Source organism: Rhipicephalus microplus, chromosome 2 (assembly GCF_043290135.1).
Source record: "Rhipicephalus microplus isolate Deutch F79 chromosome 2, USDA_Rmic, whole genome shotgun sequence".
Classification (NCBI taxonomy): Eukaryota; Metazoa; Arthropoda; class Arachnida; order Ixodida; family Ixodidae; genus Rhipicephalus; species Rhipicephalus microplus.
Genome location: NC_134701.1, coordinates 36,820,453 through 36,845,414, shown reverse-complemented (window position 1 = coordinate 36,845,414; position 24,962 = coordinate 36,820,453). Strand labels below are relative to the sequence as shown.

The following is a 24,962-nucleotide window of genomic DNA, read 5'->3' as shown; positions in this document are numbered from 1 at the left end:
TACGTTTGACAGCTGGAGTTGTGTTTGACGATTTGGCGGGGAGATAATTTGAAAGAATTTACGAGGGTTAGAGTGTAAAATTGATAAGAGGTCAGTGTAAAAGAATTTGTCTTTGGAGGCTTTCAGTTCCATAATGTATTCATTAGCAGCCAATTTGTACTGATCCCAAGCCCTGGCGTTATTAAAAGTTTTGCTTTCCGATGAAGGCGTTTTTTCTTGTTAAGTAGGCGTTTGAGGCGTTGCGTAAACCACTGGTTATTTGTGTCTGTATTTACAAGGATAGTGGGAATATGTCTGTTTTTTAAAGTTTAGCATCGTGTTTTTATATATTTCGCAATTGATGTTAACCGAGCGGACAGTGTATGACCGTCGGAAGTCGTCGTAGAAGAGTGCAAGTTCGCGGTTAAATGCGTCGAAGTTAGCTTTCTTGTAATCGGTGATTAATGTTTGCGTTGGGACGTTCTTTTTTATAGGCAGAGAAAAGCTGATTTGAAGGAGGCTATGGTCGTTGAGGGCAGGAAGCAAAGTCACATTTTTATGTTTTACAAAACAAAACATCGTCATAAATTAGCTCGCTTACAATGGCGTTACGTAGATAGAATATTTGGAAAGCAGCACAATTTAAGCTGTCCATACAAAATGAGAACGGGTTACAATGAATTTAAGCAGATTAACAGACGGGCTATATATACAATTGGCACTTTTAATGTTTGTGTGTTGTTTTTATTGTGTTTATTATGTAATAGACCTTTCAGAAAGTATTAATTATTATCTTCCGCAAAACTGGTATGATAAAACTAAGTCGTTACCGATATAAATGTTGTAACAACGTTACTTATACTCAGGTTTCTCGTGAAACAATCGAGCACACGTAGGCTCATATGAGGGACACTGTGCTCTGGTATCATAGATATTGCCGACAAAACAAGCGTGTAATTTAATTGTCGGTTTGATACTTCTTCTCTATTTGTAGTTCGCCAGTAGCCACTTATGATGTAACTCAGCTCAAAGTGCTGCTTGAGTGAGAAGCTAGGCGGATCCGTGCAAATATCGATTGACTTTTTTTTTGTGTGTGTGAGTCCACTGAGTCGGCAGGCTCTTGAAACAGGGAATGTATCAACGCAATTTCGACGTGCCTGCATATTAACTCGTGCACCATGGCGCGTAGCAGGTGGGCCCACTGATAAAGGCTCAGAAACGCATCAAACGCGCTAAAACGAGCAACTACATGCAGTGGCGTAACTAGGGGGGGGCAAGGGGGTACAAGTGCCCCGGGCGCCACTAGGGAGGGGGCGCCAAGCCGAGTCCTCGGGTTGGCGCCCCCTGGAAAGGTTGTCAATGTTTTTTTCCGTAAAACCGCCTGGAAGGGGGGAGGGGCGAGGTTGTAATGTACGACTGGAAGTGGGGATGGTGGTGAAGGAAAGGGTTGCCGCAATGGCTTTTGCATCGGGAAAAGGATCCTCTATTTTCATTTTGCTGCGCTACCTCCGTGCCTTCCCATGACCCTCGGCTAAGCTTTGTTTTGTGCTCCGCAGCACTGGGTTAGATGAGTTTCAGCGAACCCCACCAGCCTCCCAAACCACTTACTGAAAGCTTCCCTGAAACCAACCACGTACGTAAACAAAATAAAATAAAAAAGTTCGAATGCACCTTTTTTGAGTAAGAACAGAAAACTCCAACGAAATAGCCGATCGTCCAACGACTAATCGTCCACGCAGCGGCGGAAGGAAGGGCGAATATAATCCGTGACCTCGGCACCAAAGGCTAAACAAAGGCGTTTATTCGCAGAGTTCTCTGGAGGAAAGACGGAGAAAGCGTGACACGACGGCGACGTTTGTTGATTCCCTGCATCGCGGGCGCCAGCAAAGCAATAGAAGGGCGGGGGTCAACGTTTCCCACATGCCATCCACCGCCATGGGCAGGTTCATCCTTTGGCCCAAAGAACACGCACCTGCGAAAAAAGCGCAGAGCGTAGTGTACCCGACAGCATGTGCCGACTGCCCCGCTTCGTACGTTGGAGAAACCAAGAACTTCCCTGAAAGAATGCGGCCGCACAAGGATGACCTCCATCAATGGAACAGCGAACGGAGCGAAACGGCAGAACACTCCGACCAGTTTAACCCCCATACCAGACCCGAGGGCGCGGTGTCTAGCTGGTTGCTTTGTTTTGTACTCACCCTGCATTCCTTGGGATGCACAAATAGCGCGAAAGCTTAGGTACGAGAAACTTGGGCCTGGGAAGCGCCCGTGCCGTCAAGATTTTTGCAGTGTGGACTGGAAGAGAACAATGACGGGTAAGGGACTTCCGGAAGTTTGAATAAAAAAAGAAAAATACTATACAAAAACGCGGGCGTAGCTCATCGAAATCAGAACTGGTGGCCCTTGGCCTCCGAAATGGCCCGCCGCGCGCCAGTAGGCAATCGCGGAAGCCTACATTAGCGCTAATAATAATAATAATATAATAATAATAATAATATTATTTAATATTATTATTATTATTATTATTAATATTATTAATATTATTATTATTATTATAATTAATATTATTATTATTATTATTATATAATAATAATAATAATAATAATAATAATAACAAACATTATCACGGGCATAATGAGGGGCGCGGAAATATATTTGCCCTGGGCGCCGTCCTATCTAGTTACGCCACTGACTACATGCTGCCGCAGGCTACGGCGTACGCGCTCCCAAAGCAGACGCTCCATGACACTTTCAGTACCATGAGACTACAGCGCCGCCACTACTGTCACCCGCCGGAGATCAGCCGAGATGCGGCGTTGCTGCCTCGTTCATTCCACTGCCCCCCTCTAGGCTCTAGTACACTGTGCTCTCGTAATTTTGGAGGCCATTGCACTGACGATTCGAAGTTCAGTGCCTTCATGAAACGATTCGTGAAACAAATAAACTCATCTATTAAGTGACAAAACGTGACATCAAGCATAAAAAAAAAACAATTCATAGCGGCATCAGCACAAAGCATAGACAAGCATACTAGGGATAAGTACCAATGTTAGACGTCAGGAGGCTCTGGCCCTGCTGCTGCCGGCTGCCCCACCTGGCGGCTCCTTTCGTAACGAGCTCGTCTCCCAGCGCTGAGTAGTGCGACATCTCTGGAGTACGTGCGATAGTTCTGCCACACAAGACACGGATAATGCTGCTCAATTGTACGTACCAGTTCACAATGCTGCCAGCCTCTTGCTGCTGTTCATATTGGGGCCAACTTTTTATCATTTCGTGAGAAACTTGCAGCGTAAAGCATGAAGCGGCTGTGCTTGCGCTGTGCGATCACTCGAGAAGAAAGCGGAGAAAATGGCTGCACTCTTTGAAAAACTTCTTACGCTTTCCATTAGTGAGATTTCTCTTTCTTTAATAGTCGCTTTCGTGAGTGATCTCGGACGTAGGCTTCCTCGATATCGTGAAGGTGGCACAATATTTTAAACGGCAATACGGTGCGACATGTCAGCCATGTTTTGTATAGCCACTTGTCCGTGTATTTGTGCACCGCGCACGTTGCTGCGTCTCCCTGGATGCTGCGGCAAGGCTTTTCACCCGCGCGAGGCACGAAATGTGCTTTGATGAGCGACACCTGTCGACTGGCCGCAGAATATGGGCGTGTTAGCGCCTGCGGCATCTGCGACCTGGCGCTGGCTGGCTTAACTAACTCGTGTACAGCGACGGCATCAATCAGACGATGCCTTGCGCACTCGGCTCTGAGCGCGTTTTATTATTTCACCCTCCACGTGTTTACCTACCAACCGTGGCACTGGTCCACCGGGCAAAGAACTGTTCGATGACGGGCAAACTATTTAGATAGGGTAATTCGGAACCAGAGAGTGCCTAATAAAGGTGCGAAATATTTAACTGAAAAGGGCTGATATGTGAATGTATGTATATGCACGAAAAAATAGTTGGCTGATCGTTTTCATTAAAATACTTTTGCCCTGCCAAGCTAACATTCGTTTGCAGAACACCAAAAGACAAATATGTTCCATATTCGGACCAAGCTGCTTTTAAAATAGTTTTTCTTTATGCATTAGATTGTGTACAGGTTAAGGAACGAAATGACAAATGGTTTCTGGCTCGCCACAGATTGACCACAGTGGTCAAAAGTATCTAACCAGGATGTGTTATGCCTTATTCTATGCTGGTCTTATCAAGTACCACTCGCATAATGTTGATGGGCCATTGCTTTGACCCATAAACGAGCATCAGAAAAGCATCACTTCACTTGCGCTTATGGAAATTTAGCTCTGGAAGATTCAGCCTTGTCATGCACACTTCCGGTTCGTGTGTTTGACAAAAGGCTGTGCATCAGGGGTATGGGAGATGATTTAGACTTCATCCCGAAGTTTTAAGAAACCCCAGTTTCATACCCAACCAGACAGACTTCTGTAGAATGTTTACTTTCAAGTCAATCCAATCAGGGGTATGATATTTGGCAGGGCTAGTCAATGCCAACTCTGTGCTTCCATGACCCATGAAGCCAAGCACCTGTGGCATAGGGTGGATACAGCATGGCATTGGCAGTCTCATTGAGAAGTGATGCTTCACTGGGCTGTTCTTAAAAGGCAAGTACAAAACTTCGAGGTCCAAAAATTGTAACGAAGAGAAATATGTGTACTTTTGCTATGTGAACATGATGCCGCAGGAATATTGCCAATACAATCTATAATAAGGAAGTTAAACGCGTTACAACATCCTTTTATACTGGTTTTAAATTTCCGCATTGCCTGACCAGCCTTCTTTGTCATAGAAAGGGGAAAGCGCAGCCTGTCGTTGTGGCTGTGGTTACATGACACTATGTCAGCAATACGTCACTGCTGCGCAAGCAACAACCGAGCAGGGCTTCCCCCTCATGAGCACGTGTCATACCTTTTTCCTGGGTGGCACAGTAGTGAGAGGCCTCTTTATCTCTGAGGCTTCCGTTCTGGCCACTTCTCCTGGTAGTCTCGGGCTCCACAAAACAGTAGCACGAAAAAATGAGAAGGTAGGCTGCACGGCCACAACTGCACGATCGCAGGGCCAAGGCGCCGTTCGTAAAGCAAAGAACCAATCGAAATCGACAAGCTCATAGGTACGTCAAGTTGCCCATGTTCAGGCTTGCATCACTGCGGGTCGGAGGGGGATTGGTCAGAAGGGAAGAGGTGCGGGAATCATTTTCCGAAATGGAGGGTCGGTGTGGCACTGTAAGATTTTAGGAAAATCTGATTGCCAGGGTCTAACTGTACCAATCGGCAAGATTGCTTGGCGGGTTTAAAAAAAGAGAACTCTGAGCCTGTTCATTGGCCCTTTAAGGAAGGGATGACCACATACTAATTTGTGAAATCAAGAAATGGATCTTTCAGTGTATAAGATATAACTAGGGTACTGTGTTTTTGAAGTTTATTATTCTTGAAATTCAAAAAGTGTTTTCTGGAGTTAATATTTTAGGAGATTCAGCATTTATTGTGCATTGTAAATCTTAACTTCTCCAAAATCTTGTGTTTAATTTTGTGTTATAAGTTGTTAGAATACCTTCTGAATTTTATTTTTAACGGAAATGCATAGCACTGTTGCTGAAAATCCTCTTTTTCTATTGTTTCCTTTTTCTCCCTTCCTGTTCATTAGTAAATTTAAGACTGTTGGTTATGCACTGTTGTAAACTTCACAAGGTGGGCATTTGGGGTGAGCAGGGGCTAGTCAAGCTGTTTCTGAGTGTTTTCTCTCTGCCTTTTTTATCTTCTTCATGGAAAATGATGAATCGAATATTATTCTCAATACTCCGTAATATTAGACGAGAGAGAGTAAGGTTGAGTGAAAAGCGGAGAGGAATGATATATCAACACACTAAATGTGTTTTAGATGTCTAAAAATACTTAGCTGTGAAGTGCGCATGTTTGTATGTTATTGCAGGCATACTTTGTGAGGTTGCTTCCACTGATAGAGGTGCAGTCCTTTCGGTTGATGATGATGATGCACTGTGAACGTTGTAAATACCTGTTAAACAGGACGTTATCGGATAAATCCAAATGGTCAGAAAAATTACTGGCGAGTGTTTAGTGGATTTCGCAGAGTGACTTGTTGGGCGATATGGTTCATTCGTAAGGTAGCTTTTGGCGCAAAATACGCACGAGAGACTGGAAAGCACAAACTATCAACTGAATTTATTCGAGTGGAGTTTAGTGAATTCTCTTGGATTTATTTGAAAACATTGAGCCCTAATTATAACTTAGCCACACACAAACACTGCATTGTTTTGCCACCAACCCAGGCCTGCATATGTTGAGAACTGTGGAGCCTCTCACGTTAGTTGACAAAGAACTCCCTGTCTAGGCAGTGCAGGCCAGGACACTTGATGCAATACAGGTATAAGACAGTGTAGAATTACGATGACTTACTGCATTTCTAATTTTGTTGCCATGTATTTTATTGTTGTTATTATTAACCTGCACTGTAACATTTTGAGTTTACTTCATATTTCACTGTAACCCTCATTGTGGGCCTGTTAGGTATTTTTCAATCAATAAATAAATGCTAAAACATGGCATTCGATTGTGCTAATTTTGCGAGAAGAGAATCAGTGCTGTCCCGTAAACTATGAAATAACCACCGATGCCATTTGGTGGGCTGCACTGACGGCTTTAGTCTATTATTTTCAAGGCATGCTTCCAAGGAATCGGGGATGTGAGAAAAGTACACCACGGAATTCCCCAAAATTGAGAATGATGCTATTATGAGTGGACCTGTGCCAAGAGCCCATGTGCTTTTCTCTGGCTGCATAGTGAATGCTTGAGAGAACTGTCACCTGCCTCACTTCAAGGCGGTAACTGTGTAATGTGGTCTTGTATTACTAAGTAAACATATAAAGTTCTGCTGTTAAAGAAGGATATCGTTAGTTAACCCTTGCTGGTGTGAAATTGAGCTAGGGAAAGAAGCAAGTGTACCCCTCTCACTAGCAGATAGTAAAGCACTCACTGATTTGTTTGCTTTGATGGGTTTGGGCTTCACCCACAAAAACGGTTAGCTGTGCTATGTACTGCTGTAGACAGATTTACGTGCAATAGACAGAATTACGTGCTTGCCAACCAGCTAGCAGATTGCAATCTAGCCAAAGGTAGTCAATCAGAATCTTTGGCCGATGGTGCAAATACCGTTGGGCAGTTTCAGCTTGTTCATAAAATATGGTTTCGCAATGAGATATCACCGGCGTATAGCAGCAATAATGCTGGTAGCAACATTTTTGTGGAAGATTGCGTATATAGGCTTATGCAGAATGCATGAAGCTGCCATAACTTTTCTTATACTCCTCATCTACTGGTGTAAACTGTTCATTATCTAGAAATACCTCATACCTATTGTATTGACACGTAGTGGTGTCTATGATGACAGTGGCAGTCACTCTGGCAGAAATTAAACTCACGAATATGCAAACTTGTGCCCAGAAAATGAAATCGAAGTACAAGCAGCGTACCCTGTGTATACTCGCAATAACTCGTCGGCATTCAGTAATCTGATCATCGGCACCACGTAGATTGTATTGATAGATCAATGGTTGCACCTTCCAAGCGTTATCGTTGGTGCACATGTATGCTCGCAAAATAAGATGCACGCGTACTGCGCGTAATCCAAATAATAATTGTCGAGTTCTTATGGTCCTGAAACGATGATATGATGATGAGGAATGCAGAAGTGGGGGAATCGAGAAATTTTGACTGTGTCGCCTTCATCGACATGCGGCAGCAGGATTTGCACGCAATCTGAGCCAATCTCAAAGTTTAGGAAACCATGCGGGTGCCTTGTCTCGAGTGGTCATAAGGCTCTTTTTTTCTTAAACATGATCGAACCAACATAAAAGTGCATCACAGCATGATTGCACACATTTTTGTGGGAGAACACAACTATTCATGCTGTTGCCGGCTATAGCTGGTATTACCTGGTAAATAGTAGTAGGGCAAAAAATAGGGAGTCTCAATCATTCATGCTGAATAAGTTGAGATGCATGATACAGGTGTATCCTTTAAGAGTTATTGACAACTTACCGTATCGTTTAAGAGCTATCGACAACTTTTTAAGTATCAACAACTTATCGACCAGTTAAGGTAAGACAACAACAATAACGAAAAAATCGTGTTCTATGGAAAATTCTCTGAAATGCTTCGTTCGGACATTCATAAAAAAAACAAACTAAAGCAACGGACGATTTGACATAAGGATGTTTCTCATATCACATTTATAATGACATCTTTAGGATGGCTCCCAAGTATTCCCGCTATTACCATGCGAATTCAGTTTCACAATTTTACCAAGCAGTAAGCAGAATAATTCACCTTGGCAGTATAGTAAAGACAGCTGAATATATATGAATAAATAGCAGCAAAAATGTAGCAGATGAATAAAGGTAAGCATAAGACAAAGAGCTTATTTTGGCTGCATTTTATAAAATTTATATTGGATTCACAAGACAGAAAAAAAATAAACGGTTCAGGAGTGCTAGGTGATGTATGGGACGCAAGAGAAGGACAACTGAAAAAGCAGCACCTTGTGCTAAGAATCATGATATAATCACGAGAGCTCTTTAATTGAAACGGTAGTAAGAAAGCGGCACGGTATGCCAAGATATGGTCTGATAGATAAGCGCCTGTTCTATTAGATACAGCACCAGTACGGCCACTGCTATAGTCCCGCGCTGGAAAGCGGCATCAGAATTTGTGCAGTCATTGTCGCACGCATTGTAGTATGTGGCACTTGCAAGTGGTTAAGAGTAAATGTCGTTGTTCTGAAAAGCTAAAAAGGAAGCAAATCTCGAAAACAAGAAAGCACTTGAGCAAGCTTTTGATCGCAGTTTCTGTCAATACTATGCGAGCTCTGTCATGTTGCTCTTTCTCAACAAAAGGGACGCGCACACCTCAACACCTGTTCTGAATGGTAGAGTTGGGCCAGAAGATGAAATTGTTGCAGCTCTTAGTTTCATTCAAGTGGTTTTGTGGTCCCAGAACCAGCCAGAGCAGCGGACTTTTGTCAGCAATTGATGTTCCGCATGGAGTAGCATGTGATCCCAGTATCTTGTATCCTAATATACACGATACATTATTGAATGTAACGGAAATACAGATGCAAATACTCGTCTTCTGAGAAGTATCACGATACAGATACAAGATACCTTAATAGTATCTAAGATAGTATTTCAGATACAATAATCTTCAATACTGCCCAGCCCTAGCAATAGCTGCACTCGGCGGCTTGTCGTTTTTGAAGCTCTCTCAAAACGAAATGATAACTGATTGATTATGAAGAGCCTGTAATTAATTATCTGTTGTGTGCTACAATAAACAATGCACTGTGTTATTATAACAGTCCCCCAGCAAGATAATGGAGCAGAAAAACGCAAGGCCAAAGCTTTTGTGTTAGTACCCCTTCAAGATGCCACATGGCTCGTGACACTAGCTGGAAAGAAAAAAAAGTTCAGGCTATAAGCAGCGCTGACTAACGCTCCCATGTTTACTTGCACATAAATACCCTATAGCCGCTGCTATGCATAGCTTGCATGTGATGTCAGTGCCCGTCTTCTATCCGCCATTGCCGAGCAAAATGAGCTTATACATCTCGGTGAGCGTGCCAGATATTTACGTTGGTGTGGGGAAACATTTGGCATAGTGAATCTGCTTTGATCATTTGACGTGCGCTTATGAGAAGGTGAAATCAATCAAGACATTATTCAGCTTGCAGCGAAGCAATGCTGACTAGAAAACTTGGATCCTTTGTGTCGGCAGGGTCCATGTCCAGGGTGCCGCACGTTGCAGGTGAAACAGCTTCACACGAGTGATATACAGCAGCACTTTTTGCTGCGCGCATTTTACAGCTCTTAAACTGCGCAGATTTCGTTGCTGATTGTTGTGTACAGTCATGGCCAAATATTATGTTTGGTGCCCAGTTGGGGTTTGTTTCACTGTAGCAGGCCTCCCAAAAACGAAGCAGCGTTTGCTGTCTTCAATTTGATGCTCAACATTTTGACATAAATTCATCTGACGCATGAATTGAGCACTTATCAACTCAGCAGTCATACACTTAGCGAAGAGGTGGAGAGATTTTGAAACATAACTTGCCTGCTGTGAGGAGACTTCTGCGCACATGAATGCTGTTGAATTTCTTAAGGTCCTTCCTGTTCATGCACGCATAAACCACATGCTCTGTTTCTTGGGCAGCTGTTTCATGTGGTTGCACGGGTTTGTGATCACTTTTAGCCAACAGTACGCCCAAGTTTTGTTCCTCTTATTTTTTTTTTAATTTGATTTAAACTTGTACAGCAGGCAAATACTGCACAAAGCACCATTGTGACGTACGGTGCTGACAGTAAATGTGAGAGCTCTGGGTCGTGCGCTGCCATGTGCTCGGTGATAGTGGTGCATGCCAAGATCGTATCCCAGGGTTACGCTTCCTATCCAGAGTTTTATCTTATCCAGAGTTTTATTCTTTTATTATCCCAGAGTTTTATTCTTGAAACAAAATGTTTCGGTGCTAAATTAATCTATGTATGTTGTGCATAGATTTATTGCATTATTAGAAGAAAAAGAAGGTGTTTAATGAGAAGAAGGAGGAGACGTCGGCCTTGAAAGTGAGTTTCTAGCCTGCTACTCCACATGGGGGTAAGGGGAAAGGGAAAAAAGAGGAGGGTATGGTGAGGGGTGATTGTGGTATAGCACAATGAGTCACTGCACACAATGTCTCGTTCGGTGTAGTACACGCACAAAAGTCTCTACATTATCAGATTCTCTGAATATGGGAATCTAAACCTCTCTTGCTTATAAATGCGAGCAGGCCCTTTAAACTGCATTGAGCGTGATCCACACAAATTGCATTATTAATGTGTAAAGAAATACTGCTTCTCACGCATGTAAAAAGTGAACAAGTAAAGTGTTATGTGCTTGAAGAAGTGCCTATTAGGGGGTATTTCATTGTATATTCTCCCAAAATATGCTCGTAAATAGTGCAATACGCCAAGAATTCACATAGTCACTATCGGGGTCTACTGGCACCTTACAAATTCAACCCATTGCAGCAAGGCAGTTTTTGTGTCGCTCACTGAACGCTTTGGCACCACCTCAGCATGTAGCCAATGGTAACGCACCTATCATCGAATGGGACACGTTTGTTGTAGCGGTATTTTTCACTTTCATATTGCTACATGCATGTTGACAGAAGTCTGAATCGATGCGAGCGGTCACGGGATTGGAGCCATCCTAGCCCAACGCCAGCGGGGACACGACCGAGTTATCGCCTACGCTAGCCGCCTTTTCACAGCTGTCAAGCGCAACTATTCAATAACAGAGCGTTAATGTCTTACTCTTGTTTGGGCAGTCACGAAGTTCCGGCCATATTTATATGGAACGAATTTCTCTGTAATAACAGACAATCATGTGCTATGTTGGCTTTCGTCAATGAAGGATCCTACTGCCCGGCTTGGGTGCTGGGCTCTGCGACTGCAAGAGTATACCTACACAGTGACGTACAAGTCCGGATGCCTACATCAGGACACAGACTGCCTGTCTCGCTACCCGGTTGCTGAATCGAGCACTATGCCTGACGCGGACACCAAACCTTGCGTCTTTTCCTTTTCGCAAATGACATGCATTGGTGACAAGCAGCGCCATGATGCGTCCTTGCGTGCTATCATTGAGCGCCTCGAATCACCATCTTTTAATCAGTCCTATCGCTCATTCGTGCTTCACGATGGTGAATTATACCGCCAAAGTTTTGAGCCAGATGGACCGGCCCTGCTGCTTGTCATTCCGAAACACTTTTGCTCAAAAGTTCTACGTGAACTTCATGACCTTCCGACTGGTGGTCACCTTGGTGTGTCACACACTGACGACTGAATACACCGACGCGTCTTTTGGCCAGGGCTTGCACGCTCAGTCAGAAGAAACATTGCGGCTTATGAGAAATGCCAGCGCCGCAAAACACTATCGACACTTCCCGCCGCATGCCTTCAACCACTTGACATTCCGTCAGAACCGTTCTTCCTCGTTGGCTTGGACCTACTTGGCTCTTTCCCCTTGTCTTCCTCGGGTAACAAGTAGATAGTCGTCGTCACCAACCACGCCACGCGTTATGCCATCACACGATCTCTTTCAACAAGCTGCGCCTCAGAAGTCGCCGACTTCCTCCTCATGGACGTGATTTTGCAACACGAAGCCCCATGGCAGCTGCTTATAGACCATGGCCGCACCTTTTTGTCGAAGGTCATAGCCGACTCTTGCAGTCCTGTCAAACGAGACACAAGCTGACTACGTCATACCACCCGCAAACCAATGGACTCGCGAAACGTTTTAATCAAACTCTTACAGGCATGCTCGTGAAGTATGTTTCTATCAATCACACCGACTATGATCTCGCGTTGCCATACGTCACATTTGCTTGCAGTTCTTCTCGCCATGACACTGCCGCTTACTCTTCATTTTTTTTTTGTTCGACCAAGAACCTACATTACCCCTAGATACAGTCATTCTGTCTAGCGCGACACTGACCAGCGAATATACCCTTGACGCTATCACTCGGGCTGTTCACGCAGGCGAAATCGTCCGCACTCGCTTTCTGGCCTCTCAAGAGAACCAGCGGCGTTTGTATGATCAACAGCACCATGACGTGCACTTCTTACCCGGTTCATTGGTGCTGCTGTGGTCCACGACCCGTCAAGTCAGATTAATACTCAACCAGCCTAAGTATAATACCCGGAAAAATGAAGTGTGGACTGTTCGAACCTTTAGAACCACATACGGTTTTCGATCATTGGGAAATAAACTTCCAAGGTTACTAAATGAACTTAGGGATAACGAAATTGACTTAGAAAAAATCACCTTTAAACAACTGCGGAATCATTTCCTCCAGACGTCATGATCACTCGTTTCTGTTACTTGTAATTTCTAAAGAATGTATTTTGTATTTTGTTTTTGTTGACGTGTATTTTGTATACTGCTTTGTGTTTGTTTTTTTTCACGATATGTTTCTTGGTGTCTTGTTTGTTTTTTCTGTTTTAGGAAATGAGTATGCATTTGTGGTGTTGCCAAAGCAATAAACTAGGCATATTTCTTTTTTATGATGCTTTTTTCTGTGTTTTGCTAGGCAAATGCGCCTGTATTTCACATTGCGAAATTATTTGTTTATAGCATTATATGTACCAATATGTTACACCTGTACAGTGTTGATTGCTCATTTTTGTCGTATACATGTTTGTATGCTTTGCTTGGATGTATTACGCAAATGCTTCCTTTTTTTAAGGCAAATACGCCAACATTTTTTGCATCTTTTGAAATAGATTTTTTTTTTGTTGTTGTTTAGGCATTAGACGTTTCGTTTTATCACACATGTACAGTGATGATTTCTTTCTTGTCATAGACCTGTTTATTTTACGCGTATGATCCCGAATGTTTTTATGAAAGTGTTACCGCTGCTGCGATGTGTTGGGGGAGGGGGAAGGGGGGCCTGCGGCCTTGTCAAGCTGGCATCACGCCAGCTTTTTCTGCAGGTCTCCTGCATCATGTATCCTTGATGCGAAATAAAGTCATTATTATTATTATTATTATTATCATTAAGTCGGCTTGTCGGAAAAACTTCTTTTCCGCTACACAGATCCATATCGAGTCCTTCGTGAGGTTACTCCTGTGACATATGAAATTGCCCCTGCTGCCTCATCACCTTCAACTGCCCCACAGACCACCGATATCGTACATGTGGCAGGCTTGAAGCCTTACCACTCTCCCGATGACGTTGACATCTAGATGTGCCGCGACGGCGCTTCTGCCGCCGGGGATTATGCTACATGCATGTTGACATCTTGTGGGACGATGCACGTGGGTGCCTGACGAAGAGAATGAAGAATGGTCTCCACTAGGTGTCTGGTCTACCGGTCACTCTGCTGCTGCTGCTGGTTTGAAATATATTTTATCCACAGCCTCGTCGATATGGCGTCTCTTCTTTTCTGTAACAATATGAAAAGGACCACACACAAGCATCTTTTCACATTTTATAGCACAGGTGGATACACGATACATATCATTTTTCGAAGAATCTGATATGTCCTTTTCCTCTAGTGTAACTTAGAAAGAAAGAAAAAAAATATGAAGGAGAGGTGGTCAGACCTAGAAAGTAAAAAGTCAAATGACAAGCCGTTTGTGCTCAACATTGGTTGCAGCTAGAATGGTTGTCGCTCGTAGAGTAGTTTGATACAGTAAGGTGGATTCATTCATGCGGCATCGAAAGTTCCAACCTTATTGTTGGCAGATGCATTAGTTCCAGAAAGAACTTAATTGTTTGTGTTGTGCATTCAAGCAAGCGTTTACACATGCAATGAGCCAGTTGCATGAAAAATAAAGAAGCAGATCTGGCAATGTGGTAAAATTTGCAGAGTGTGCAACCTACCAGTAATGATAATTATTGTGGTATGCATGGACAGCGTACAAGCTTAAACATAATTTTTTTTCTGTGTATTGTCACTTTGTCGCGACATTGACAATGGCAGAAGCGGGCGTGTTTGGGAAAAGCTTCATGTGGGGAGAACTTATGTCTAAGAAATGATAACTCGAACTACAGCAATACCCACTGTACACTGATAGCGGCGAACAGAGTGTCGACATTCATATTCTGACCTGTGGTGAAGCGCGGCAGTGTTCATACGTGCAGCATTGAATGTGGGAGCCTTATCGCCGGTGCTCATGTAATCTCTCGAATAAGCTTGACTGTTCGCACACTGTGTGAAATCTTTGCGGCATGAGCACAAACAATCGTGGAGCTTCCTAAACATTGCAGCGCAGCCTGCACCGAGCATTGATAACAGTAGTTTTTTTGGATGAAACACGAATACATCAAAATCAGACAATAAAAGAGCATGGCACACTTAATGCTCAGGGCTTGTAGAATTGCAGTCGAGAACACTATCTGTGAAGTAAAGCGAACTTCTTGCCTGGGATAGGTCTCGAAGGGGATGTGGGTATCAAAAGAAAGTGTGAAGTTTTTGTGATGAGAGAGTATTGAATGTTGGATGCAGGAGGGCCAGAGCATGGAGGCCATGGCAGCAGCGTATGCCGAAGAGGCCGCACTAGACGGTGGTGCCATCATCCTCATCCCGCAGGTACGTCTTCAGCATGCTGTGGTGGAAAGAGGAGCTGGGCATGCCTTGTGGTGCATCCCAACAAATTTATGAGAAAGGGGCAAGGAGGACTCTCATTGCTTACTTACTATATTACTTTTTATAATGTTCATTTTACGCCTATGCTTCTCTGCTCCCAGAACACCAGCTCTGAGTGGCAGTGACAAGAACAATCTTGGCTTTAATCTGCAGCTCTCCAGGCTTGGACCTTTTTTTCTGAAGTGCATTTTTGGGGCACCCAAGAAAATCATAAGAATAGTAGGTGAAGCTGCAAGGGCAGTGCATCAAGCAAGCACTGGGGTGGAATGACTGTGCTATTTGCACTATTTGCTTGCACCATGCCGAGCCGAACCACCTCTGTTACTCCAAATTCGTTTATCAGGGGCATTCTGCACCATGGCACCCAAATTTTGCCACAAGGTGCGGCAGGCAAGAAGTTCCATGCCAGAAGACGAGACTGAAACATTGTGTTTTAGGTTTCATTGAAACGGTTTTATTAAGCCTGTGATTGTTTGAGCCACAGCTCTGCACTGTAATTTAAAGGGTGCTGTCAGTGGCGCAGGCTCGACAGTTATCAGATCAGCTCGTAAAATTTTGCCACAAGGTGCGGCAGGCAAGAAGTTCCATGCCAGAAGACGAGACTGAAACATTGTGTTTTTGGTTTCATTGAAACGGTTTTATTAAGCCTGTGATTGTTTGAGCCACAGCTCTGCACTGTGATTTAAAGGGTGCTGTCAGTGGCGCAGGCTCGGCAGTTATCAGATCAGCTCGTAAACCCTTCTATGTGCTGCACTTTTAACATGAAGTGACTGTGCATCTCTCCATGGCGTGACCGTATTACACCAGAGTTTTCTAGAATTGTGTGAACCAAAGGAGTTAGCTACTTCATCTTACATTCCAATTTATTGCTATCACATTTGCCCCTGCGGTTAAACTGTTTTTCTTCTACTCGATGGCAGCATTCAGAAAAGGCAAAAAGATTATGTCAACAGTGCTCAGAAGCAGGGTGGTGGTGTCTGGTTTAAGAAACGGCCTAGCCAAGACAGGTGCACAAGACTGCTCATAGAGTGAACATGCATATTCTCATTCACTTAGCCGCTGTTCTCGATATGGCACTCTTCGACTCTGCACTTGATGCTCACCTGTTCAGCTTGAAAATTTTATACCAAGTGTTGGGAACAATGCGAGACAGCCAGGAAGGCAAGCAAGGTTGCTGATATATTTGCGCGAGCCCCGTCTAGTGGCTAAGGTACTCGGCTACTGACCCACAGGTCGCGGGATCAAATCCCGGCTGCGGCGGCTGCATTTCCGATGCAGGCGGAAATGTTGTAGGCCCGTGTGCTCAGATTTGGGTGCACGTTAAGAACCCCAGGTGGTCGGAATTTCCGGAGCCCTCCACTACGGCGTCTCTCATAATCATAAAGTGGTTTTGGGAGGTTAAACCTCACATGTCAATCAATCGATAAATTTGCACGACCCGAGCTTGCACTTGCCTGGATTTCAGCCTGCTGATGTTCCTTAGCCTTACAGAACGTTTGTATGTGAATAAGTCACGTGAAATTCGGTAAAGATGTACAAACCTGGAACTTAACACCCGCAAGCTTGCCCCTCGGTGGCACCAACATGGTCACCGAGATTCCTTTCCTGGTGGGACCTCCAGCCGTTCATGTTTGCGGCACCGTGTATTCTCAATGAGATCCCCATATCTTCACTGGATTCACTGAATCGAACGTAGAACATTGGTTGGTGAGGTACGACAAAGTCGTACCAGTAACAAATGGGACGACCAAAGTAAGCTTGGCTATGTCGCGTTCTATATCGCCGATATTGCGCTACTGTGGTTTAATAACCAGGAGGCTGAGATCTTACGTGGTTTGCTTTCAAAACTGCTATTATTGACGTAGTTAGGACACTGGCAAGCTTTCCCAGGAAACGAGGAATCTAACTAAGAAGCATCAAATCATGAAAGACTCAAGTACAACAGACAAAATAACCCTGGCAGAGCTTTCGAAGTTGATTAATAAGCGTAAGGTATGCGATGGAAAAAGGTATAACATAGAGAGAATTGAACACGCTCTGAAAAACGGAGGAAGCGTAAAAAAAGTGAAGAGGAAACTTGGGATAGGCATAAATCGGATGCATGCACTAAGGGACTGTCACAAACGACTCCAATTTTCGGAGCATCCGCGGGCCCCATCTTCCAAGGAAGGGCGTTTTTGTGTTGGGAGACGACATCCGGCGACTATAACGACCCAGCGTGGCGCCGGCTCGTCTTCCCTGCCCCTGACCGGAAGGGGAACCGGCGGTCTCAACAGGGAGAATTACTCCCATATGAGACGGGAGCACGTGTACGCCCCTGAGGCGGTTTGAACTGCATCGGAAGAGCAATTGACGTACAGCCAGCAACAAGTGCGGTCGTCGGTGTCGCGAGTCTCGCGTAGGCTGCGAGCACGGAGTGACCCGCGCAACGTATTGAGACGGCTGCAATTCCGGGCACCCTCGTCGTCTACCAAGCCGGCGAGACCTTCAGCGGCACCCGTCAACTCCCCTACGTGCACCAAGGGCTGGTTTGGTCCGTATGGAACTTTTTATTGTGACTTTTTTGTTAAACCGTAAACTTGTTTTAACCAGCCTTTTTTTTAAATATTTGTAGTGTGCGCTGCGTCGCACGTTTAAATTCTAAAGCGCCACCATGATCATTGTGTAATTATTCCCTTGCATCGCTCTTTTCTGATTTCCATTTTGTCGTTATTTTATTAACATTCCGCGTATTGGCTTGTGCTTGTACCTCTTGTAATGTTCTTTTAGCATATTGTGTTATCTAGCTGTTCTTTCCATCGCGCGTATCAGTTTCCCTCCTTTGTTATTTTTTGTAATCTCCTGCCTTTGCCCTTGTTTCAATTAAATGGTTGTTTAGGTGTAATCAAACTCTGTGTCTGCTCTATGAGTGCGTCGGTCAGGCCCACACATCACCACACGTGCAACCCCGCACGGGTCGGCCACCCCGCAAATAAATTTGAAATGTGCCACTTCGAGGCCTTCCAGGCGTCGCAGGCCGAAGCGTAAAGTGGAAGCTTGCGAGTCTGCCGCACGTCGATGTTGGATCGGCGGGGCCTCACCCGAAGTGTGTGACAGGGACAAAGAAGACAAAATAACTACCAATATGGATAGAATAGATAAAATAGCGGAGGAGTTTTACAGAGATCTGTACAGTAGCCGAGACAACCAGGACCTTAATACTATAAGAACTAGCAGTAACCCAGATGACACCCCACTAGTAATGATAGAAGTCAGAAAAGCTTTGGAGAGCATGCAAAGAGGCAAAGCTGCTGGTGAGGACCAGGTAACATCAGATCTGCTGAAAGATGGAGGACAGATTGTGTTAGAAAAACTAGCCACACTGTTTACGAGGTGTCTCCTGACGGGAAGAGTACCAGAGTCGTGGAAGAACGCCAACATCATCTTAGTACATAAGAAAGGAAATGACAAGGACCTGAGGAATTACAGGCTGATCAGCTTGCTCTCTCTAGTATACAAGCTATTTACAAAGGTAATTGCTAACAGAGTAAAGAAGACATCAGTATTCAATCAACCAAAGGAACAAGCAGGATTGCGAACAGGCTACTCAACAATTGACCACATTCATACTATCAATCAGGTAATAGAGAAATGCTCAGAATATAACCAACCACTATACATAGCCTTCATAGATTATGAGAAGGCGTTTGATTCAGTAGAAATATCAGCCGTCATGCAGACACTGCGGAATCAGGGTGTAGATGAAGTATATATAAACATTCTAGAAGAAGTCTACAGGGGATCAACTGCTACCATAGTGCTTCATAAAGAAAGCAACAGAATACCAATCAAGAAGGGTGTAATGCAGGGGGACACAATCTCCCCAATGCTACTTACCGCGAGCTTGCAGTAGGTTTTCAGAAGCCTAGAATGGGAACAGTTAGGGATAAGAGTTAATGAAGAGTCACATAAAAAACAGCGCCAATAACGAGAGACTAGAAAAAGAAGGAGACAGACAGCGGCACCGAACTTACAACAAGATTTATTTGCCAGAACTGCACAATATATACTTGGTCAGTATCTAACAAAAAAAGAAAATACAAAACAAACAAAACAGAATCCACCTAACAACCACATAGTCATCTTCACAACGCACCATGAGCAGCACGTGTGCTAACGTGCCGAAGGAAATCTATTTCTTTTAATGATAGCTCAATCGAAGGCCTGCTTACACATGCACTGCCCAGCCTTTCTATTTCTGAAGCCTCATAAATTTCACGTATCAACTGGTCCCGATGCCGCCTAATGACGGTACAAAGCCGAAAATCAGGGACACAGCCGCAGTCTCGGCAATGAATGCCGAGATGGCCCGAAACTGTAGAGGAGACGTTGTGAGCGTGCTCTTTCAGCCGCTCATTTAAACACCTGCCTGTTTGGCCGATGTACCACTTGCCGCAAGACAGGGGTAGTGAGTACACCACTCCTTCAATGCATGAAACGTACTTCTTTCGATGCTTGACATTGCAGCCTCGCTCGCCCCTCGAACCACGATTCACGGCTCTGCACAACCTAGCCAGTTTTTCTGGGGCAGAAAAAACCAGGTCTACGTCGCACCTGCTGGCTACTTTTTTGAGATTGTGGGTGACGCCGTGGATATAGGGAATAACGACGAAGTTTCGTTTCCCACGTCCCTTATCCTTTGTACGGTTCTGAGCATTATTTTCTGGACTCGTTCTGATTTCTCTGAGTAGACACTCAGCAACGGCGGTCAAAACGTACATCGGGAAACCAGCTTCTGTAAGGCGTTTAGTTTGCTTATTAAAGCTGGACAGAATTGTGTGATAGCAGGACTTTCGCAAAGCGTTTGTGTAGCAAGTCTTAGCAATAGCGCGCTTCACCACTTTCGAATGTGCTGAACCAAAAGGGAGGATTGGCTTGTTGGCGCGTGGCTCATAGGCCCAACACACGTGTGAAGGACTCAACGTTAACATTAAATCTAGGAACCTGATGGCTCCTCTGTCCGGAACTTCATGTGTTATAACAAGCGGAGAAAGACACTTACTGAAAATTTCTAAAATACTAGTCAAAGGCGGACCATCCGAGGAGGTTCCAGCTTGAAACAACACAAGGAAATCGTCAACATAGCGAAATACTCTCTTAACAGATGTGGATCCCAAGCTATTCTGAATGGCACGATCACGGCTGGCTAAAAATAAATCACTCAAAATGGGCACAAGGCATGATCCTATGCACACCCCTTGACGTTGCAAGTAAATATGATCGTCCCATTCTGCAAATGTCGACCTCAGGTAATACTGTAGCAGTTCCATAAAACCTTCAACAGATATGCCTACTGCATTCTGGTAATTCAAACGCCAAACCTGTCAATGCACCCGCGAATGCAAGCTAGAAGCTCACTGTGTGGCAATGAGTAGTACAGATCTTTAATATCTATTGAGCATGCCTGGTAGCCATGAAATTTGTTATCTTTCAGCACGGAAATCACATCATCGGAACTTTTTGCTAGGAATGGATCGTCTATGCTTAATAACATCAGTTTTCCCTGAAGAAATTGTGCCAGTATTTTTTGCCACGAGTTGGCCTCTGATACTATAACACGAAAAGGACAGTTAACTTTGTGCGTTTTTGCGTTAAAGAAAATTTCCATGCTAAGGTTTTTCTCGCCATCCATCTTTTTTGCCAAACCATCAAGATTCAATCTTTTACAGATACTTTTTGCATAGGTTTTAACCTTTGGAAGCGACACATTAGCTTGGGGCTGAAAAACAGACAAAAGCGCTTCACCTGCTTTTTTCTTATAGATTTCATTAGGAATAATAACAAAACCTCCCTCCTTATCTGCTGCTACCAAAGACAATGACTTATCCTTCAGGAAGGTTTTCACCTTCTTTACAGGAACCCTGGTTAAGCCTGCTCTATGGTTACAAAGAATGTCACAACCCTCAGAAACACACCTCTCGGCACAGTCAGCAGGTACCTTCCTAGAAATGCTGCGGACCAGGCCCAGAAGTTCTGCCCTTGACCTTCTTGGTTCAACCGCATATTTGGGGCCACGGCTAAGCACACTGCGTATGTTCTTAGGCACAGACACATTCTCCAGAGAATGCAGTCCTTCCTTGCTCGGGGAGGGCTTTTTTGGCAGCGAAGCTCGTAGCTCAGTCAGCATCTGCCGCCAACGGAATTCCGCCGCGGCATTAGCTAGGTCAAGGTGATCGAGCCACTTCTTGCCTCTATTGTTGTTCGTAGTCCCTTGAAGCGAGAGAAACAAACACTGCTTGTAGAAACGAGCTTGTCGGTGCCACTCAGAACTAAGGACCTTGAGGAGCCGAAGACCGTGCCCCTGCGAAGGTCTGAAACCGCCGAAGAGCAGCAGAATGTCGGGGGGGAGTTGTTTGTACCGGATAAGAAAAGAGAACTTTCGGGCATTGCACACGGCATAGACGTACATGGCGACGATGACACATGGCTGAACGGTGAAACAATTAAAAGAGCCCAATGTACTAGAAATGAAAGTAGCTAACGTGGTTGCTTGGGCGAGTTGGTACGACATGATTCACATAAAAAACAGCGCCAATAACGAGAGACTAGAAAAAGAAGGAGACAGACAGCGGCACTGAACTTACAACAAGATTTATTTGCCAGAACCGCACAATATATACTTGGTCAGTATCTAACAAAAAAAGAAAATACAAAACAAACAAAACAGAATCCACCTAACAACCACATAGTCATCTTCACAACGCACCATGAGCAGCACGTGTGCTAACGTGCCGAAGGAAATCTATTTCTTTTAATGATAGCGCAATCGAAGGCCTGCTCCCTTTTGCCAATCCTCCCTTTTGGTTCAGCACATTCGAAAGTGGTGAAGCGCGCTATTGCTAAGACTTGCTACACAAACGCTTTGCGAAAGTCCTGCTATCACACAATTCTGTCCAGCTTTAATAAGCAAACTAAACGCCTTACAGAAGCTGGTTTCCCGATGTACGTTTTGACCGCCGTTGCTGAGTGTCTACTCAGAGAAATCAGAACGAGCCCAGAAAATAATGCTCAGAACCGTACAAAGGATAAGGGACGTGGGAAACGAAACTTCGTCGTTATTCCCTATATCCACGGCGTCACCCACAATCTCAAAAAAGTAGCCAGCAGGTGCGACGTAGACCTGGTTTTTTCTGCCTCAGAAAAACTGGCTAGGTTGTGCAGAGCCGTGAATCGTGGTTCGAGGGGCGAGCGAGGCTGCAAAGTCAAGCATCGAAAGAAGTACGTTTCATGCATTGAAGGAGTGGTGTACTCACTACCCCTGTCTTGCGGCAAGTGGTACATCGGCCAAACAGGCAGGTGTTTAAATGAGTGGCTGAAAGAGCGCGCTCACAACGTCTCCTCTACAGTTTCGGGCCATCTCGGCATTCATTGCCGAGACTGCGGCTGTGTCCCTGATTTTCAGCTTTGTACCGTCATTAGGCGGCATCGGGACCAGTTGATACGTGAAATTTATGAGGCTTCAGAAATAGAAAGGCTGGGCAGTGCATGTGTCAGCAGGCCTTCGATTGCGCTATCATTAAAAGAAATAGATTTCCTTCGGCACGTTAGCACACGTGCTGCTCATGGTGCGTTGTGAAGATGACTATGTGGTTGTTAGGTGGATTCTGTTTTGTTTGTTTTGTATTTTCTTTTTTTGTTAGATACTGACCAAGTATATATTGTGCGGTTCTGGCAAATAAATCTTGTTGTAAGTTCAGTGCCGCTGTCTGTCTCCTTCTTTTTCTAGTCTCTCGTTATTGGCGCTGTTTTTTATGTGAATCATGTCGTACCAACTCGCCCAAGCAACCACGTTAGCTAATGAAGAGTACCTTAGTAACCTGGGCTTCGCCGTTGGTATTACATTGCTGAGTAACTCAGGGGACAAATTGCAACTCATGAATACGAAGTTAGACAAGAAGAGCAGAAAGGTGGGTCTTAAAATTAATCTTAAAAGTGGGTATTAAAATTAAAAAATGAAAGTAATGTACAACAACCTCGGAAAAGAGCAGCGCTTCGAGATAGGTAATAGTGCACTTCAAGTTGTAAAAGACTATGTCTACTTAGGGCAGGTAATAACCGCAGAGCCGAACCACAAGATTGAAGTAACTAGAAGAATAAGAATGGGGAGGAGCACATTCGGCAAGCACTCTCAAATTATGACAGGTAGATTGCCACTATCCCTCAAGAGGAAGGTATATAACAACTGTATCTTGCCGTTACTTAGCTACGGAGCAGAAACCTGGAGACATACAAAGAGGGCTCAGCTTAAATTGAGGACGACGCAGTGAGCAATGAAAAGAAAAATGGTAGGTGTAACCTTAAGAGACAAGAAGAGAGCAGAGTGGATTAGGGAACAAACGGGGGTTAAGGATATCATAGTTGAAATCAAGAAGAGAAAATGGACATGGGCCGGGCATGTAGCGCGTAGACAGGATAACTGCTGGTCATTAAGGGTAACTTACTGGATTCCCAGAGAAGGGAAGTAGGTTAGGGGGAGACAGAAGGTTAGGTGGGCAGATGAGATTAAGAAGTTTGCGGGTATAAATTGGCAGCAGCAAGCACAGGACCAGGTTAACTGGCGGAACATGGGAGAGGTCTTTGTCCTGCAGTGGACGTAGTCAGGCTGATGATGATTAAGGACGTATTTTGGACGACCTGCGACTCGCAAGCTTCACACCGAGCAGCGTTAGCGTCAACATGCGCAGTAATGGGGCGAAAATTACACAGCCTACATCAAGGATGTGTTGAATTTATGCAACTGCGTCAACTCTGCCATGCCTGAGGAAGAGAAAATCAGGCAGATCTTGAAGGGTTTGAGGACGATGCCTTTGCTCGCGAAAAATTCCACCATGATCGCTTTACTCGTCTCCCTCTGTCAGAGCTTTGACAAGTTGCGTAGGCAGTGCACGTCAAGCCCTCACGATGCCAGACAGGCTCGCAACCTTGCAGCTAGTTGCCTGTCTTCCTGATCAGCAGCCGCTCCTCTCGACAATGAGAAACTTCATTCGTGAATAGGTAGTGCGCCAGCTGTCACTGCTGCCACTCACACATGAGCCCTCACATGCTTTGGTTGTGGACCTTCAACATGGCTTTCGGACCCAAGTCGCTGAGCCCTTCCCACAGATGCTTCAGCAACAACCTGTCACAGTGCTTCTCACATACGCTGCCGTCACTGCTCGGCCCACGCAACAACCTATGTCTTATGCTCACCTTCTCATGCTGCCCTAAGCTGTGCCTACAACCCCAAGCGCTGCATTGTATTCCTTGGCGACATCCTTGGCTCTGTTTTACTGTTGCTCAGATGCTTTGAAGATGCAAGACAATAGGCTCATCTGTTTCATCTCACATACGCTGCCGTCGCTTCTCGGCCCACGCAACAACCCATGTCTTATGCTCACCTTCTCATGCTGCCCCAAGCTGTGCCTACAACCCCAAGCGCTGCATTGTATTCCTTGGCGACATCCTTGGCTCTGTTTTACTGTTGCTCAGATGCTTTGAAGATGCAAGACAATAGGCTCATCTGTTTCATCTGTGGTATCGCTGGACATGTCGCTCACCACTTCGCTCGCTGGACACGTCGCTCACCACTGTCGCCAAGCTCCTCCTCCATTTGACACCATGGTCAGGCTGGTATCGTCGTCGCCGAAAACACCACCAAGATACAGCACTGATGATCAATGACCCTACGTGAACCACCGGTCACCATCTCCCTGACTGCGCTCCCCGTCACCTATGCGTCGCTGACCTACCACAAAATAGGGAAACT

General features: G+C 44.8%; 1 protein-coding gene and 1 long non-coding RNA gene across 9 annotated transcripts in view; one reads left to right on the top strand and one right to left on the bottom strand.

Annotated features, from left to right (window-relative positions):
- Positions 1-1,739: 1,739 nt before the first annotated feature.
- Positions 1,740-2,437, bottom strand: LOC142784664 (uncharacterized). Its single transcript, XR_012888720.1, has 2 exons — positions 2,178-2,437; positions 1,740-1,951 (listed from the first exon to the last, which is right to left on the bottom strand). It is a non-coding gene; the product is annotated as an uncharacterized LOC142784664 (long non-coding RNA).
- Positions 2,438-3,057: 620 nt separating this feature from the next.
- LOC119169139 (uncharacterized) overlaps positions 3,058-24,962 on the top strand; it is a 748,171-nt gene continuing 726,266 nt past the window's right edge. For 6 of the 8 annotated variants that reach the window (XM_075883059.1, XM_075883033.1, XM_075883044.1 and 3 more), the window contains exons 1-2: positions 3,059-3,182; positions 15,038-15,121. In XM_075883059.1, coding sequence (XP_075739174.1) covers positions 15,050-15,121 — 72 coding nt within the window. In that variant the 5' untranslated portion in view covers positions 3,059-3,182; positions 15,038-15,049. Of the gene's footprint in view, positions 3,183-15,037; positions 15,122-24,962 lie in introns of all 8 variants that reach the window. The other 2 variants (XM_075883069.1, XM_075883055.1) reach the window with 2 other exon arrangements.